Source organism: Urocitellus parryii, chromosome 10 (genome assembly GCF_045843805.1).
Source record: "Urocitellus parryii isolate mUroPar1 chromosome 10, mUroPar1.hap1, whole genome shotgun sequence".
Classification (NCBI taxonomy): Eukaryota; Metazoa; Chordata; class Mammalia; order Rodentia; family Sciuridae; genus Urocitellus; species Urocitellus parryii.
In genome coordinates, this window is record NC_135540.1 from 42,901,126 (window position 1) to 42,918,827 (window position 17,702).

General features: G+C 33.3%; 1 protein-coding gene across 2 annotated transcripts in view; it reads right to left on the reverse strand.

Annotated features, from left to right (window-relative positions):
* Positions 1-17,702, reverse strand: part of Unc5c (unc-5 netrin receptor C) — a 354,227-nt gene that overhangs the window by 151,711 nt on the left and 184,814 nt on the right. For both annotated transcript variants that reach the window (XM_026407463.2, XM_026407462.2), the window contains exon 2: positions 6,792-7,013. In XM_026407463.2, coding sequence (XP_026263248.2) covers positions 6,792-7,013 — 222 coding nt within the window. The remainder of the gene's footprint in view (positions 1-6,791; positions 7,014-17,702) is intronic.

Sequence of the window (17,702 nt, forward strand, 5' to 3'; positions counted from 1 at the left end):
AGTAAAAAAGGCTGTTCATCATCAGAACTTTCCTAAGACTTCTGCATGCTAGTACACATCTGATATGGCCTGTATATTTATGTCATCCAAAATTCATATGTTGAAATCCTTACTTTCAAAATTGGAACAACTGAAATTTAGTGAGATATACCAACAATGTGCTTACTTGAAATATTTCATGAATAGGTGATTTGAGGAATATGTAAAGATAGCTTAATCTTCTGTAAGAAGAATTGTTTTTCACATTTAGTGTAGATATCATACCATTCATTATTCTCCTTATAATATAATCATGTTAAACTCAGTTGAAATTCTTACTTTCTAGGCGATGGTGTTAGGGGGTGGGGGGCCTTTAAGTGATCGGATCATGGAGGTGGTCCTCATGAATGGGTATTAGTGCCCTTATAAATGAGGTAAGAGACAATCTCTTTCTTTTCTACTGTACAAGGACACAGTAAGAGGAGCAGACCCTCACCAGACACCTAATATTGTGGCACCTTGATCTATGACTTCCTGATCTTTAGATCTATGAGAAATAAATTTCTTCTATTATAAGCTACCCAGTCTAATATATTTTCCTAAAGCCAGCCCAAATGGATTAAGACAAATTCATATTTTTTCCAAAAGGGGAATATAGTTATTTGCAGTGTTTTATAAATTATTTGACCACAAAGCTTTTGTTTGCTTGTTTTCCAAAGTAACATCTATTAAGAACTTAAAAGACACCATAACTCATTGAACACAGATAAGAAGAAAAATCCAATTGGTCTATCATATACAGCATGTGGCAGAGAAACTATTAGAATGATCTAGAATGTTTGATAAGGAACTAACTATACTGAAGAGTTTAAAGTCTTCCAAAGAGGATGTCCTTTATTCCAGGGACAAAGGGAAGCCATCCTAGAATTTTAAGAAGTAAAATGACATCTCTTGGAGCTGTGCTTAAGACTCATAAATACCTGGACAGTGGAAAAACCGAGAGAAAGGCCAAGACCAACAATATCCATGGAGCACCTTAGTCTAATAAAGACCTAAACTGGGGAACAGAAATAAGAATAAAAACAAAATGATGATTTGAGAAGGTATTGACAGCAAGTGATAATCACTGTTTGGCGGAGTGAAGGGTTAAAATGACATGTCTATTTCTTGGTACTGGGATGGAGAAATAGGAATACAAAATGAGAATAAATTTCATTGTTCCACTCCTGCAAAAATTGAGGATTTGACTGACAGTGTATCTGTGAAGGCTCCTGGTGAGGTATGGAGTAGAAGCCATTCACTTAAATTCATGCTCAATTATAGTTCCTCTTCTCATCAACTTTTTTTTTTTTTTTCCTACTAAGGCCCACCTTTTGCTCAGTGACCAAATATTAAAGAGTTTCAAGAACAAAGGAATCAAATCCTAAGCACTGGCTTAAGACATTACATTCAGGAATCACAAAGGCCTATGTGTAGAAAACTAACACAAGACAAAGAAGGCATAAAAAAGCAGTAAAGATACAAGAGTTAGCTGGCATTTTGAACCAGGCTTTCTGTTCCTGAGAAAAGGATGATTGTCCTTTTTTAGATTAACTCTTCTGTGTTTAGCAATTGTGACAGAATTTAGGGAGACACTGGGCACAGTGCCAACAGCAAAGGTTTTGGAAACAGAGAGTCCTCGGTTCATATCCTGATTCTAATCACCTCCTCTGTATGTGATTTGGGGAGAATTAGTTTATTTATCTTGTTGAGCTTCAACAAGATAAATCCCCCAAATCTCAAAAACCATTTCATAGGATTTTTGCAATGTCTAAAGGACATCATACATGTAAGGTGTTCTGTATGTGTCTTGGAACTCTTTTTATCATTATTGTGTTGGTCTTATTGACATTTTCTGCTAATTTGAGAATAATTAAAGATGAAAGGAGAAAATCTCAGGGATTATTAAAATTTGAAAACAACTGTGGATTTCCAAACTCCCTTGCTTCTTTACAGAGGAAAAATATTTGCTTTTAGATGGGGGATCTTAGATACCATGGAAACAAGAGTTGAAAAGACTTCAAGTAAATAGAAAGCAAGCTGCTGAGCCTGAGTTTTTCTTAAAAATATAACCATAAAATTTTGAGCAGATCAAGATTTGTATGGAATTTTGAAGGCCACATAGGTATGTATTACTCTATTACCAAATCAAGAGCTTGTACTGAACATTTCTAAACCACCTAATAAATGCTGCTTTCCCTTTACTGTTTCTTATATTATGCATATGCAAGAAATGCAAGTACAGTTTAAATGATGGAAAGGCAAACAGTAATCATAATGAATGCTCTTTAATCAGTGCATTTCGTTATGATCAATGGTAGAACTTTGCTTAGTACAAATAACCATTTGTTTCATTCTTTAGAGTTAGAGAGATTTTTTAACAGCTTGACAATTTAAAAGGAAGAATTTTTTAAAAATGACATTTTTAGTTTCGCTTTTTTAGTTTTGCTTTCCCAGTTTTGTGATTTTTTTTTCAGTGTAAAGGTATGTTTGATAGAGATTTTAGTGAATGTAACTGATTTTTGTTCATCACAAGGCAATGTCTCTGATGGACACCAAATATGCTTCCAAGTGGTATTTCTAAGGGCAGAGGTCTCTGTAAAAATGAACTTGTTTGCAATATTTTTTATCTGTCCTATCATCTGAGAACAAACCTGATTTTTTAAATGCCCAGAAAATTTATCTGATTTGTAATATATTTCAACACTGAATGTATTCTAATATTTCTTAGTATTAAAATCACCAAGGCCCTAATAATACTATAGTCAGATTGTGTTAAGTGGAGAGCTGAGGATCAAAATTGTAGGTGAATTCAGTTTTATGCAAAAACTATTTAGATGCTATTCACAATATTTCTGATATCACAGAAAGGTAAAAAACTCTAATACCAGAGACCTACAAATTTCCCCACAATATTTGTCCAGATTAGAGATTGATGAGAGCAGGAAAAGAGATGCAATAATGTGGTATGGGAAGATTTTCAGGTTTCATTATTTATTCTGAAAATAATATATTCTGAGTACTTAAAAAATCAAACAATAAAAGTCTCTCTTTATCACCAGGATTCTAAGCTGTCAAGTGTTTGTTGCACATTTCTCTAGAAAATTTCAATGCATATATAAATACGTTGTATAGCTTCTTTCTTTGCAAAATAGGAACATATCACACGAAATGTTCTGTGCGTTGGTTTTCCTGCAAAATTTTATCTGAGAATTTTCCACAGCTTCACATGTGGAGCAACTTCAATGTTTCAACCAGCATCACAGTATTCCATCCTAAGGAAAAACAGTACCTGATATGCTACTGCAGTGGACAACTTGCAAGGACAAGACTTTGTACAAATTTGGAATTTTATTTTTAGATGGTTCCTAGACTGGAAATTACTCAGTGAAATGGTATGTATGTATTTCAATATTGGATGTATCTTTAAATTGGCTTTCAAAAAGATTGTATCAATTTACAACCCCATCAACAAAATATGCCTGTAATCAACTCTGTATACTAACAAATGTTTTAATCATGATAACATCTCTTTGGATGCTTAGTTGCTATTGGCATCTCTGTTCCTGTATCTCCATGTTCAAACTCTCCTGAATCTTCCCTTGGGTTGTGGTATTGTGTTATAGTTTAAAAAATGACTATATGTTAACTAAATTAGTCCTTTGACTAATATACATCCACAGATATTAATAACTGTTTTTTTTTAACCTGTATCTTGGTTTTGCTTGAAGTATTCTTGCTTTGGATATTCAAGTTAAGTAATGCATTCCTGTAAGATTTCTAGATTTTTTCTTGTCTTAATAAAAAAGGCTTGGAACACCACTGTTATGATTTAGATATGAGGTATCTCTCAAAAGTTCATGTGGGAAATAATGGTAGAATTTTCAGAGGTGAAATGATCAGATTTTGAGAGGTGTAATTTAATCAGTGGATTAATCCATTTATATGATTAACTGGGTGGTAATTGTAGGCAGGTAGGGAGAGTGGCTGGAGTAGGTGAGTCACTGGAAGTATGCCTTTGGGGTTTACATTTTGTCTCTGGTGAGAGGAAACTCTTTCTACTTCCTGGCTGTCATGTCCTGAGCTGCGTTCCTCTGCCGTGCTCTTCCCCTACAATGTTCTGCCTCATCTCGGGGCCCAGAACTATAGATTTTGGTGAACCATGGACTGTGCCTCTGAAACCATGAACCAAAGTAAACTTTTTCTTCTTTAAGTTTTTCTTGTCAGATATTTTGGTCACAGTGATGAAAAAGTTGATTAAAACAATCACTGAAACCAACTGACCAATCAACAATTAGTCAAAAATTTCTCCTAGTTATGATGGTGATGGTGATGATGACAATGATGACTTTAAGTCCTAATATCTAGAATTTATTTTTAAAAATAAGATAGAATTCAAGCTTGCTTCCTTGCTTGATTATACTTATTTTTCTGTTTTCTGTTTCCTAACCTTGTCTCATCTGTGCATTCAGTAAACTCTTTTCCTCAGTGGCTACAAATATATCTTTATCACATTCTGAAAGGCTTTAGGCATTTGAGAATTTTATCTAATTGATTTTAATCCATTAATATGTGTGTTTTGTCTTCTGCCAAGATCAAACTCACTTAACATCTTCAGATTTATAATACAACAATAAAAACCTGGGGTACCCTGATGACTCTACTATTTCAGAATTTTCCCAATTTTTTTTTGTGAATTGTTTTTCATAAAATGTTAATGACCTTAAAGATTCATTTATAAATAGCAGAAATTTTAAAAATATTAATGATTTCTACTCAAGTACAATGTATGTCTATTTACTTGAGTCATAATATTTTTTTATTTTTAAATTTTTGGCTTCTGTGCAGAAAGAACTTAAAACTTTTCTTTTTAGGCCCAGGATGTAACTCAGTATTAGAGTGCTTGATTAGCACGTGTGAGTTCCTAGGTTTGGTCCCAAGCACTAAGAAAAAAACAAAACAAAACAAAACAAAACAAAAAACTGTTTTCCTTTCCAAAATTTGACAAATGTCTTAACTTTATTCCAAGTAATATGTTTTATTACATTTTAGTTCAAACTGGCTCTCTGTACAAAGAAAAATTAATAGGTTATGCACATTTTTTATCAGCTACTTTTCTGTATTCTTGATGTTTTTCCTTTGAAATTAGACAACTTTTCCAGATATGAAACCATACCACTTGTCATACATGATAATTTCTCACTTTTAAAATAATTTAGTCTCCTTAATTACTTGTGTTGTCTAATAACACTGGTTAGTAAGTTAGAACAATACCAAATAAGATAGGCATCTGCAGACATCTTTGTCTTTTCCCAATTTTAGACCTAGAATGTGTCTAGAATATTAATTTTAGGATGGATGCTGGCTTTCTCATAGAGTTTCAAATGGAAACAAAACCCAATAGAAAACCATATTGCATTTGACTCCACCCCTGCCATCTTCAGAAAACTGTGTTAAAGCTCCCAAATCTCTTCTTCCTTCTCATCTATCCATCCTGAATTTGATTAGAAATATGTCATCTATTTTAGTTTATAGTAACTTTAAAAGGTAGTTTCAATCATTGGATACATGTAGTAACAATTACTTTTGTGTAGAAACATAGAAAACAAATGTTTTATGGAAAGAAACCCTGTGTGTGTTTGTATAAGTGTTACTTACATAGCATGACGTTGGCAGAAGTGCTGAGTATCAAAGAAGTTTTATTATTATTTGTAATCTTTCTAAACAGGCATTTTCATTAATTTGGCAAAGACAAGTGTATAAAGTATGTTGTGAGCCTAATGTTAGCTTTTGTGATATCTTATTTTTCTCCTATCATTAAAAGCTTAGGTATCCAAAATCTTTACAAATAAATGAGCTGAAACAAATAAAACTCAATCCACTTGAGAATTTGAAGACATCTGGTGGAGTTATTTTCTGAGTAATTAGACCAAGAGGTGGGGCAATTCCCTGAAGTAAGCTACCCTACAATTGGATACCCAGCTATTCCTGCAGTCAGCAGCTTACATACAGTGAACATATTGATTCACAAATAGACAAGCAATTATGAAGAGTTGCCACCTGATTTCCAAAGACCCATTATGTTATATGAGTTTATGTTCCATATAAGTTGCCTTTTCTTAATTATCTCATAGTAAATTTTATTTCTTTATGTCCTATTAATTCAACATACTACTTTTGCTGTTAGAGATATTGAGTGTAGATCCCCTTCATGCACCGGTCTGTACTTGTCTTTGGATAATCCAATACTCAGGCACAAACATGACTTATTTACCATTTGGATTTTGAAAACGTCAATCCATTTTGGTACATAGAGATATCTATGAAGGACAAGATGATATTTAAATGCTTCCATTTTTTTTACCATAAAGGTAACTATTTATCTTAGAAATGTTGGTGAATGAAGTCAGTAAAGTTGAACATGATTCCTAGAACTCAGGACCTTTAGGTCTAACTACCACATAAGTAAAATTGAAAGACATCCTTTAATAGGGCATCCGCATTCATTCAGTCTATTTATTCACATTATTTATCTCCTCAAGCATGAATCATGCTATAATTACATGCAGTCCAACAGGAATCGAGTCAAGATATATTCATCACAGTTTATTTTGTAATGCTTGGAATGAGATCACCAAATCTTAACCAAACTGACTCAAAACTTCTTCCATGGGATAAAATCTCCATTTTTCATTTCACTAACTGAAATAACAGTATGACAACAGGCCAGCGTAGGATCTCGCACTGCCGTCCAAATGCCAGTGAAAACTCACCAGAAGTTTCGTCCACTCGTTCGTCTACTATGTGGTCCTTCTGATGAACCCACTCGCTATTGCACTTGAAGTAGATCTGGGTGGCAGGGCTGGCTTTACAGTACAGGTTCACAGGCTTGTTCTTTACAATATAGGCTTCTTCTGGCTCAATGAGAAAATGTGGCAGAGGCTCAGGTGGATCTGATGGAAACGTTTCTGGGAGTTCATGAAAAAAGTCGTCGTCTGTTAAGAAGAAAGTGGAAAATGGTCAAAACATTCAGATAAATTGTCTTTTATTTTGGTATTCACTTTAAAATCCCGACTTATAAATAATTACATGATTTGAAAGTCTACTACATGTGAGATATATCAATAGACTAGATGCTCAATTAAGGAGCTGCATTATTATACTCATAGCAAAACACATCATCAGGGAGAATAAACACCTTTCCTTCAAACCACAGGCAGTAATTAGTAGAACTGGAATTGGGATTCAAGGCTGTCTAACACCAACACTGTGTCTTCCCAATACATTACTACACTTCCCACTACACAGTGTTACTCTCAATGAGAACTGATAAAAACTAAATGAACTTCATAATAAAAATTTGTTTGAAAAGCACAAGGCTCAAATGAAAATCTTAAATCCTTCGCAAGGCATTGAGTAGACATACTAGAGACACAAACTAAGGATCTTTAGATTCAGTTTAAATCTATCACTATTTTCAAAAAATTCCACAGTGTGAAACATTATTCAGCCAACATATATTAATTAAACTCATAATTTACAAAGCATTGGAAACAGTAATGATAACAGCAATTCAGAGGCACAGTACAGCCTAGAATCTAGAAATGCTTTTTGGTCTTATTTTAAAATTACACTTCAGACCTTGTATGGTGTTATGTGACTGGGAAAACCTGTTTTCATTGGATTACTGAGGATTTTTTGTTTTAAAGAAGAACAACACACTCATTTTTATGGCACTGAAAATTATCAAACATATTGCTCCTGCCCTGATGTTCCAACACCATTGAATAAACAACTTAAAAATCCCTTGAGATATTTGTTCACTTTGAGTTTTTTTTAAACGTGGATTCTGCATGATTCTAAATAAAAAAAAAATCATAAAAGTGATTTTTTAAATAAAATCTATCACATTTCACAAAAGTCAAGGTAAAGGGAGTAAGGAGTCTTTTCAATACAGTATAAATAAATTAAGCTTGATAATTATCTTTTTTTTTTTTTTTTTGGTACCAGGGATTGAACCCTGGGGTACTCAATCACTGAGCCACATCCCCAGCCCTTTTTTGTATTTTATTTAGAGACAGGATCTCAATGAATTGTTTAGTGCCTTGCTCTTGCTGAGGCTGGCTCTGAACTTGATCATCCTGCTTCACCCTCCAGAGCCGCTGGGATTACAGGCCTGCACCACCATGCCTGGCTGATAATTATCTTTTTTATAAGAAACAGAGAAGAACAAAACTATTTTTATTTTCCTAAACATGCTAATCTGTAGAGGGACAAAACTCTCAGATCAAAATTTAAAAATAAATTTAAAAATTTTAATAAATCCTTAGCACTATATATATTCAATATGTTACCTTGAAACTCTTTTTTTGGTCATTCAGTTGTTGCCCCATTTTGGGAGATGGCCATTGGTGAAGTGAACATCTGTCTCCTAAGAAACCTGGCCGGGGACGTTTTTTCATCTAGATCATGGGATAGCTGTCAAATAGTAATGACATCCAGTTTCTGCTAATCTCTTTTGCAGTAAAAATTGGCTTCACTTGCATCATGGGCAGAACAAGTTTTCAAAGTAGCTCCCCTGACTCCTACATGTAAGTGATGTTTCCTATAGTTTTCTTTCTTTCTTACTTTACCTCCTTAATTTTTTTTTTTTTTCTTTTTTACTGTTGAACAACAAGGACCCAAACTGTCAGCTTACTAAAGAATAACCCTGTTTCTATCAGTTCAGCTCCTTTAGTCAATATGCAGGAACACTCAAGACTGCTTAAATAAACATAGCTCAGAAAGGCAAAAGGATGAGGAACTGAGCTATTGATGGATCCATCACCATAAAACTATTGTCCTGAAGGCCCTATCCAATCTTTTTCTTCAGCTGAAGTACTTCCTGTTGTATATGATGACTGACAGGGCTGATAATCAATAAAGCACTGCAAAATATAAGACTCAAATTCTACACAAGGTTGGCTTTTATTTTTAATTATTATTCATGGAGACAGATGGTAAACTAGACTTCATTCATTTTTTTTTTTTACTGTTAGTATGTATTTGTATACACAAAACATGTGAAAACATTTAATAATTATGTATTTAAGTATGCAAATTATAAAAAGGCTTTCAGCTGTGGTTTTAAATGACTCTTATTCATTTAAAAGGAATTATAAGATATCAGAGGATCATGTATTACATTACTTTATTTAATAATGTAACAAAGTATTTATAGGTTCACATTCTATGGAAAGACTTTATAGAGACACTAAAAATTGATTTCTATGCCCTGCTAAAACTTGTATCTTTTTTATTCTGATTATCTTATTGTAAACTACTGAGAATAATAATGAAGTTAAGAAAATCACACATATATTTTCAAGTAACAAGAGGCTCTGTTAAATGTGATGGGGGGAAATAAAGATTCAATAATATCATTATAAAACATATGATCAAACTAACTTTGCATTTCCTTAATATTTAGTTTTAAGATGATTGTGATAAGAAGAAATAAATCTATGTCTTGGTTTGAGGCTTCCCACAGTATTGATTTTCCAAAGCACTTTTCAACACTTAAAATGAAGGTTACTAAAAAATGATTTTTATCATTAGAAATGTTTTCTTCATGTGACAAATTTAATGTTTTCTTTTTTTACATATTATTCTAGTTTCTGCAGAACCCATCTCTTAATATTGCCCTAGAGAGCTGCTCTCACCAATAATAGCATAATAGTCTATTAATATTTTCTAAAAAATGTATTCAATGTTACAGTCTTGGATTAAGTAACATTAAGTGATATGGCATGTCACTTCTAGCACTTAATTTAGGTTATAGAAATAAAATTAGTAAATAATATTCAAGACAGTAGATACGGATAGTGGGATAAATATGAAAAAATACAAATGGGATGATTACTAATGAGCTCACGAGCTATTGTGAATATTCATTTTGGAGCTTATTTGGTATTTCCAAGTTTTTATACTGATTGACTATTTTGTAGAAAACATGGTCTTGCAGATGCCCATCCATGGAAATGATCCAAAACAAGTAAATCCCTGTCTGCTGAGGCTAACTCTTCCAAGGCCACTAGAGGACTGTTAAATACATGGCAATCAGAAAGTTTGAGATTCTACCTTGAGCTGATAGACTATTTACTGAAATCAGTTCCTAGCATGCAATTCATTTTACTATACCAGCAAACCAGCTTTCTGAAACTATTAAGGTCATGCTGCAAAAGTTGAAGCCATAAAAGAACAATTTTTATATTTCTCCACAGGGAGATCAGTGAGTGAATCTTCTTACCACTTTATTTCTTAATATAAATATCTGAAGAAGGGATCAGTGTGACAATAGGAACCCAATTTTCAAACAGCAACTTCAGACTGTGAACTTATTTCTAGTGACATATTACAGTTACCCTAAATTATTTTATTTTATAAAAATGTATACTCTGCTGCCGATATTGATTGCATTACTCTATTTAGGCAAAATGATTTTTTAATTATAAGATTGCTAAAGCGTTTTCTACATTTAGTTCATTCAAACTAACAAAGGAAAAAATCTCTGAAGTTGCTTTGGTTCTGTACACTGGATTCAGTATCAACTCAAAGCTATAATTTCCTTTTGTTTGATGGAGATATAACATTATTATGAATTTTGTTATCCCCTACCATTTTACTTATTTTTCACTTTCTACTATTAGTTAATAATGACATTGCAACAGTAGTGCCTTTCTTATCTTGATATCAGTAAATCCCAGTATTTCCTTTTCCGTTATCTCATATGGGCATTTGATTTTTCATTTATATACAAGAAGAGAAAGCTTTGCACCATGTATTATTTTTATAGACTTTCATTCCACCTAATTCTTGACAGGAAAATATTATGCTATGAACATCAATCTAGGAAGCTTTAGGTTGCCGGTTTTATTGCTATATATCAAGCTTTAATTTTCATCAACTTAATACATAAGTTTCTATATTTCTGAATCATAAGACTTAAACTATTATTGCTTATATCATAAAATATAGGACCATTATCTCTTTGTCTGAGACTTGAAGCGTATTCTTCTGAAATGGAATTTACTTCCAAATGATTCAAGAGCAATTTAAAATGAATGACTGCAAAGCTAATTTTATCTGCATTTGGCTACCCATCCATCAGAGAGATAATTCATGATATATTACCACAAAAGGCAGCTGGAATTAACTATCTGAATGAGACTCAGCTTATTTTTAATATTTTGATTAAAATATCCTTTGGAAGACAAAGACTATGGTCTATATTTCAAGAAACATATTACTGAATTCATCATTTAAATTCAAGTACTTGAATATATAATGCCTTAAATGTATTGCACAATTTGGAAGTACTGAATGATTTTTAACTTCAAAGGAAAAATCTTTATTTTTTGCTTTTAAAGAAATATTTGGCAAATGATGTCAATATATTACTAATTATCACTATTAGTAATCTAGTGATAAAAAGTTAACATGCCATTCGGCATATAGTTGCTCTGGAATAGATACCTCCTTCTGGCCCAATATAAGCCTTCATGATATTTGACCTTTTATTTATTTATTTTTTCAATACTGAGGATCAAACCCAGGGCCTCATACATGCTCTGCAGGCACTCTACCACTGAGCTATATCCCCAGCCCCACATGACCTCTGACTTTTACTAATATAGAATCTTCCTTTTCGCTCAACTACCATCTTTATTTCTGCCATGTAGTAGTACTGTGTTTAGAGGAAATTTTCAAGAACACTTTTATTTTCTTTTCAAATAACAGTAAATGTAATGTAAAGCAAGAAGATAAGTTTATTTTCCTTAACAGATTAACTTAAAATATTGAATGATAAGGAAATGTGCTTTTGAATATTCTGGTTAGTATATAAATGGGTATTACATTAGAGAGAAACTGACAATATAAGTAATAATTAAATCTCTGCATACTTCCAAATTGGCTATCTCACTTCTTAGAATCCACATTATAGACAAAATGACATTACATCAAATGTAAACATACATGTACAAAGATGTTTGCTACAACATTACTTATTGAAAAACACATAATATGTTACAACACAAGGCAGAAAAAAATTAGTTGAGTGAGACTGAGAGCAATTGATCTTCAACAGGAATGGTTAAATAATTTCTTTCTTTAGGTTCCAGGGATTGAACCCAGGGGTGCTTAAACACTGAGCCACATCCCCAGTCTTTAATATATTGTATTTAGAGACAGAGTCTTGCTGAATTGCTCAGGGCCTCACTAAATTGCTGAGTCTGGTTTTGAACTCACCATCTCCCAAGCTGCTGGAATCACAGGCGTGCACCACCTAAGGATGTTACATAATTTCTGATAGAGGCTGATTTGTATGTCTTAATCTCAAAGAACCTCCATTATTTACTACTTAAATAAAGCCACTTTTTATATAATTATGTCCTTTTTTATTGAGAATGACAGAATGCTTGTGCACAGGTGACTATACCAACAGATCACAGGATATGTCAGGTGAAACACTGAAGGTGATACACATAAATATTAGTCGTCATTGTTTCTAGGTAGAAGAATTGGGGGTTATATTTACCTTTTATTTGGAGATTTTTTCAAATCCTACATTGTAGATGATTTATATTTTTAATGTGTTTTTGAGGTTTTATTTAAATTAAGAGAGAAAATAATTCCCATGTGCAACCTATTGTTTCTGCTTACAATAATCACTACAAGTTTCTTCACTCAATTCAATCTTCCTAAATCAATAACACTGACTGCATTAAACATTATTCAATGTCTCCATGAAAGCTGTGTTTAACAGTCCAAGTTACTTGCAAATATATAGCTTTTATTTAATTCTGCCTGCATTCATCACTTTTTTCTCTCATTTCCCATTGTCTTAATTTCCTCATTTCTGTGACCTCTGACCTTGAACTGACATAGTTTACTATCTTCTTCACATTTTGTTCATATGTCGATATCTGTTGATCACCTTCTGTATGCTAGGACTCTCCCAGCTGTTGTGGCTGAAGTTGTACTTTATCTTTTAATAAAGTAAGTCTTTTACTTATAAAAAGAAATCATGAAATGGAAGATAATAAATTTATGAAAATTTTAATTTATAATAGAAATGAGTCTGATTATATAAATATCAAGCTTATAATTAATTTATAATCTATTAGTACTTGACTTTCATTTTTAAGCACTTAATTTTAAGAAATCAGAAATGTTTGCTAATATGTTTAAAGCCTTACATAGTGAATTATGGAAAATTTCTGCCATTTTCTTAATCCCTATTGGGTTACAGTTACAAATACTGAACTATTATTATGAACCTCAAAAATTCAAAGAGTAAAAAAATCACAAGGAGGCTGCGGATGTGGCTCAAGCGGTAATGCACTCGCCTATCATGCGCAGGGTCCTGGGTTTGATCCTCAGCACCACATACAAATAAATTAAAGATGTTGTGTCTACCGAAAAATAAATAAATAAATATATATTTATTTATATATATATATATATATTAAAAATTTCTCTCTCTCTTTAAAAAAAATCACAAGGAATAAAATTATAAAAATTAAACCGTTATTGGCAGATAAATAAGGCAATATCAACTTATTGCTGACCCTTATGTTAATAAGTAAAAATGATAGCTAGAAGAGTCTATCAAAGATTTGAACATTCAGTATTATAATATATTCACTTAATGGACAATATTATGTGTTAACTTGGCTATATGGTTTGCAGGTATTCAATAAAACATTAATCTAGGTGGTACCCTGAAGGTATTTTTGAATGTGATTAAATCCATAATTAGTGACCATAAGTAAAAGAGATTATCATAGATAACATGTGTGTTCTTCCTTCAATTAGTTGAAAGCCCTCAAAAGAAGAAATGAATTTTTCCTTAAAATAGTAAATTATGGTTCAGCTGAGCTACCAGAAACTGTAGCTTGACCAGCCGACACCATCAGCCAACCCTGATTCTCTTTAGCAACATACTCATTCTTCAGATACAGTTTTAAACAACCGTCCTGTGAAGCCCCTCTGAATATAAGCCCAGGTATTCTCTCCCATCTTTGCTGCTCTTTCCTCATTCACATTTATTCTCTATTAAATGGCAAGTTCAAGAGTGAAGGGTAATGCTTATGTTACTCAGTTCAGCACTACCATTATCTAGTCCATTCTCTGTTAATGACTTCAAAGTCTATTATTTTCTCCCAACTTGTATTGTTGTTTCTAAAGTGGTTCCATAGAATGAAAGAGAAGTGTACATGAATTACTCAATTAACTGATCTTTGTATAAAATAAAACAGAAATTTACATATTCTGTTGTATATCTTTAGTGTTTTTAAGTGTGGATCCATTTCCAACATTAAAAAAAAAATTATACCTTCCTACTATTTGAGTTCTAATGCCACCTATAATGATATGTACATAGCCTTGGGTTAAATGTATTCTCTCACTAAATAATCAAAATTGAATCTAAAATGACCTGAGTGTCGAATAATACAATACCCATGATCACAGTGTCTCTTCATCCTCTTGGCCTCATCTGACACCTGACTTCATTGCATCACTGTCTCCTTTTGGAAACTTCCCCCTCTCTTGGGGACTATGCATTAGTGCTATATTGCTTTCTATCCTACCTCTTCGACCTTTCTCTTTTTTCTTTGCTGCCTGGATACAGTTTGGTATGTTCCAAGGTTTGTCCTTCAGTCTGTCCCTTGGGCATGTTATCACAACAGTAGCTTCCATTATCAGATCATGTCACATACACACAGCCTTCCACTCCATTCCTCTGCTTCTGAAAACTCTTGGATGCCTTTGCATTGACTGAGAGTGAAATCAGACCTTTTCCCAAAGCCAACGGACCTGCCAGGTCTGATATTGCTGCCAGCCCCTAGGTCTCCTTTCTGATCCTCCTGTCCTGGTGTCATCTGCCAAGAGACAGTCAGCTTGCTATTTGCATCTTTATACCTTCCAAACTCAGTCTTAGCCTGGGGGCATTTGCACTTGCCCTTCATTCTCTAGGAAAGTTACTGTTTCCTTCTTGCCATCTGGGTTTCAACTCAAGGTGTCTCCTGGAAAAATGAGATCTTTCACCCCTCCCCCCCAATTTCAGGTTGATGCCTCCTTCAAAGAACACATCATCCTATTTGATTTCTTCTTATCATTTATCATCAGGTCAAATGAACTTGCTTACTAAATTACTTTGTGTATTTTTCCCCCTTCCATAAAATTTCCAGTGTGGTGGGATCAGACTTTGTCCATTTTGTTCAGTGCTTTAACCTCAACATCAATCAGACAAACTCATCTTCCTTCTAAAATTCAAGTTTTAACTGGCTCCCCATTTCTAACTATAAGATGGTTCTTACAGTCTAAATGAGGCCCTTATCATTTTTGTTTGAATAAGAGCCTTGAGAGTGATTTGAGATGCCCCAGACTTTCCTCTCTCAATTCCACCTATACCACATCACTAGTATCAGCATTCTCAACTACACATGAAAATACAATATTCTAAAAGATTAAAATTGATGAACACAGAAAAGTTCAAAATTGCAAAATCTTAAACTCTCATAGGATTGTCCCAAATTAGAAATCTATGAATTTTCTTTGGCTCTTTCTTCTCTCTCACTTCCAACATTTAAAAACAAAAACACAACAAGTACTATTCATTATAGAAAGGACATAGCCCTTAAATTTCTCAGCTTCTGTTTTGGATTCTACTGCCACCATTGTTTTTTGCCAGAACATCTTCAAAGTATCATAACTGGTGTTCTTTGCCTCCTCTCTAAAGGCAAGATCTTACATCATCATTTTGTTTAAAATCCTATATAGCTCTTCCTTCCTAGAAGAAAAATCAAGCTTGTCAGAATGATATACAAACTCATCCCTAATCTGAAGTTTGCATATCATTCTACCCGCCCAATTCCTGCTTCCAGTTCACCTGATAGTTAATTTGCTACCTTACTTAATTTTGAGCTAATCTATGAACTATTGCTTTCTTTAATGCTGTTACTTTTTCTTTGTTTAAATTGTAATGCTAAGATATGTTAATGGCTAAATATCTAAAATAAGAAGTTTAAGCATGTGTATAAATATGTGTTGAATACACACATAGCATTACAAAACTACAAAAGGGATCATAATGAACATGTTGTTTATACTTTGGCTACTGTTTTATAGCACATACTTGGCCTCCCTGGACCCATGAATTAACAAATAAGTTGCTATTCTCATCAATATACTATATACCAAGTAGTGTCCTACAAAGTTTGGTATAAATTTACATCATCTAATTTTAAAAAAAGCAACAGTACACATTCATGGTTTGGGTAATGTTTACATGACAGAGAACTTTCTGCAGATGTTTTATAATAAAAATAAACAAGCATCACAACCTATATTAATGTTAGGAGTTGAATTGTGGATCTATGTGTGTTTCCCTTTTTAAAATTGTGGTTTTCATGTGGCATGTGATATAAATTCATATTTCATGTCTCTGTAAGGGGGATTAATTCTGGGGGCTGAGCAAGGATGTTGTAAGGAACCAATACCTTCACATCTTATCCTTTTTGATGGAACAAATGACATTTTTCCAGAATGTATTGTTGTGAAGGTTAGCATACCCAGTACACTGAAGAAGATGCTAAGGGTATGAATCACCTCCAGCAAAGGGCAGGGCTAGTTAATGTTTCACATTTTCACCTCCCCTGCCACAAGGCTTGACACCAGGTCACAAAATTATTAAAGCTTCAAGCAGCAACACTTCCTTCTCCACGTGAGGCCTCACTTCTCCTTGACACTTTATTCCTGAAACCCCTTCAGGCTCCTGGCCTTTTCTCCTTCTCCTTAACCCCCATAACTAATTAAATCTGGACAAGTCTTTGCTGAAAATAGTTTCCTTCAAAGTTATTCATTCAAAGTTCCCCTCTAGGCAGTCTTTGTCACTTCATCCCAGCTTACCATCTTTACATGAAGTTGAAAAGAGGTGAGCTATTTTTATGACATAAAAAATCTTTCAAGACTTAAATCTACCTTTGATGCTTCAGATAAGTAATAGATTGTGAAATATGACAAATGCTTTGGCAGCCATGAAATTGTTATTTCTAGTAGTTTATAGGTAAACAAAAGGTTCCAAGGACTCTGGTCTTACTCAAAGGCAGTTAAAACCTTTAAGATTTTTATTTGAAGGTACTTTTATATGGGTTCTAATTAAATTCTACATCAAAAAAAAGAACTAACCAGTACAGTAGAATTTTCCCCCAATAAGTGTGTGTGAGAAATCATAATGGACCTCAACATTAAGCAACATTTTTTGAGAGAGAGAGAGAGAGAGAGAGAGAGAGAGAGAGAGAGAGAGAGAGAGAGAATTTTTTAAATATTTATTTTGTTTAGTTTTCGGTGGACACAACATCTTTATTTTATTTTTATGTGGTGTTGAGGATTGAAGCCAGCGCCCTGCGCATGCCAGGTGATCCCGCTACGGCTTGAGCCACATCTCCTGCCCTAAGCAACATTTTTAATGTTGTTATCTTTTTATGAGAAGGCAGAAGTGTAGATTGAAGGAAATATGGAATTAATTCTGAGAAGATGGTACTACTGCCAAAGTATTTGTCAGTTGAGATAAAATGAATAAGTTGACAATTGCTTTATATGTATTTTTACATTTTACAAATAAAAGGAAAATAATGTTT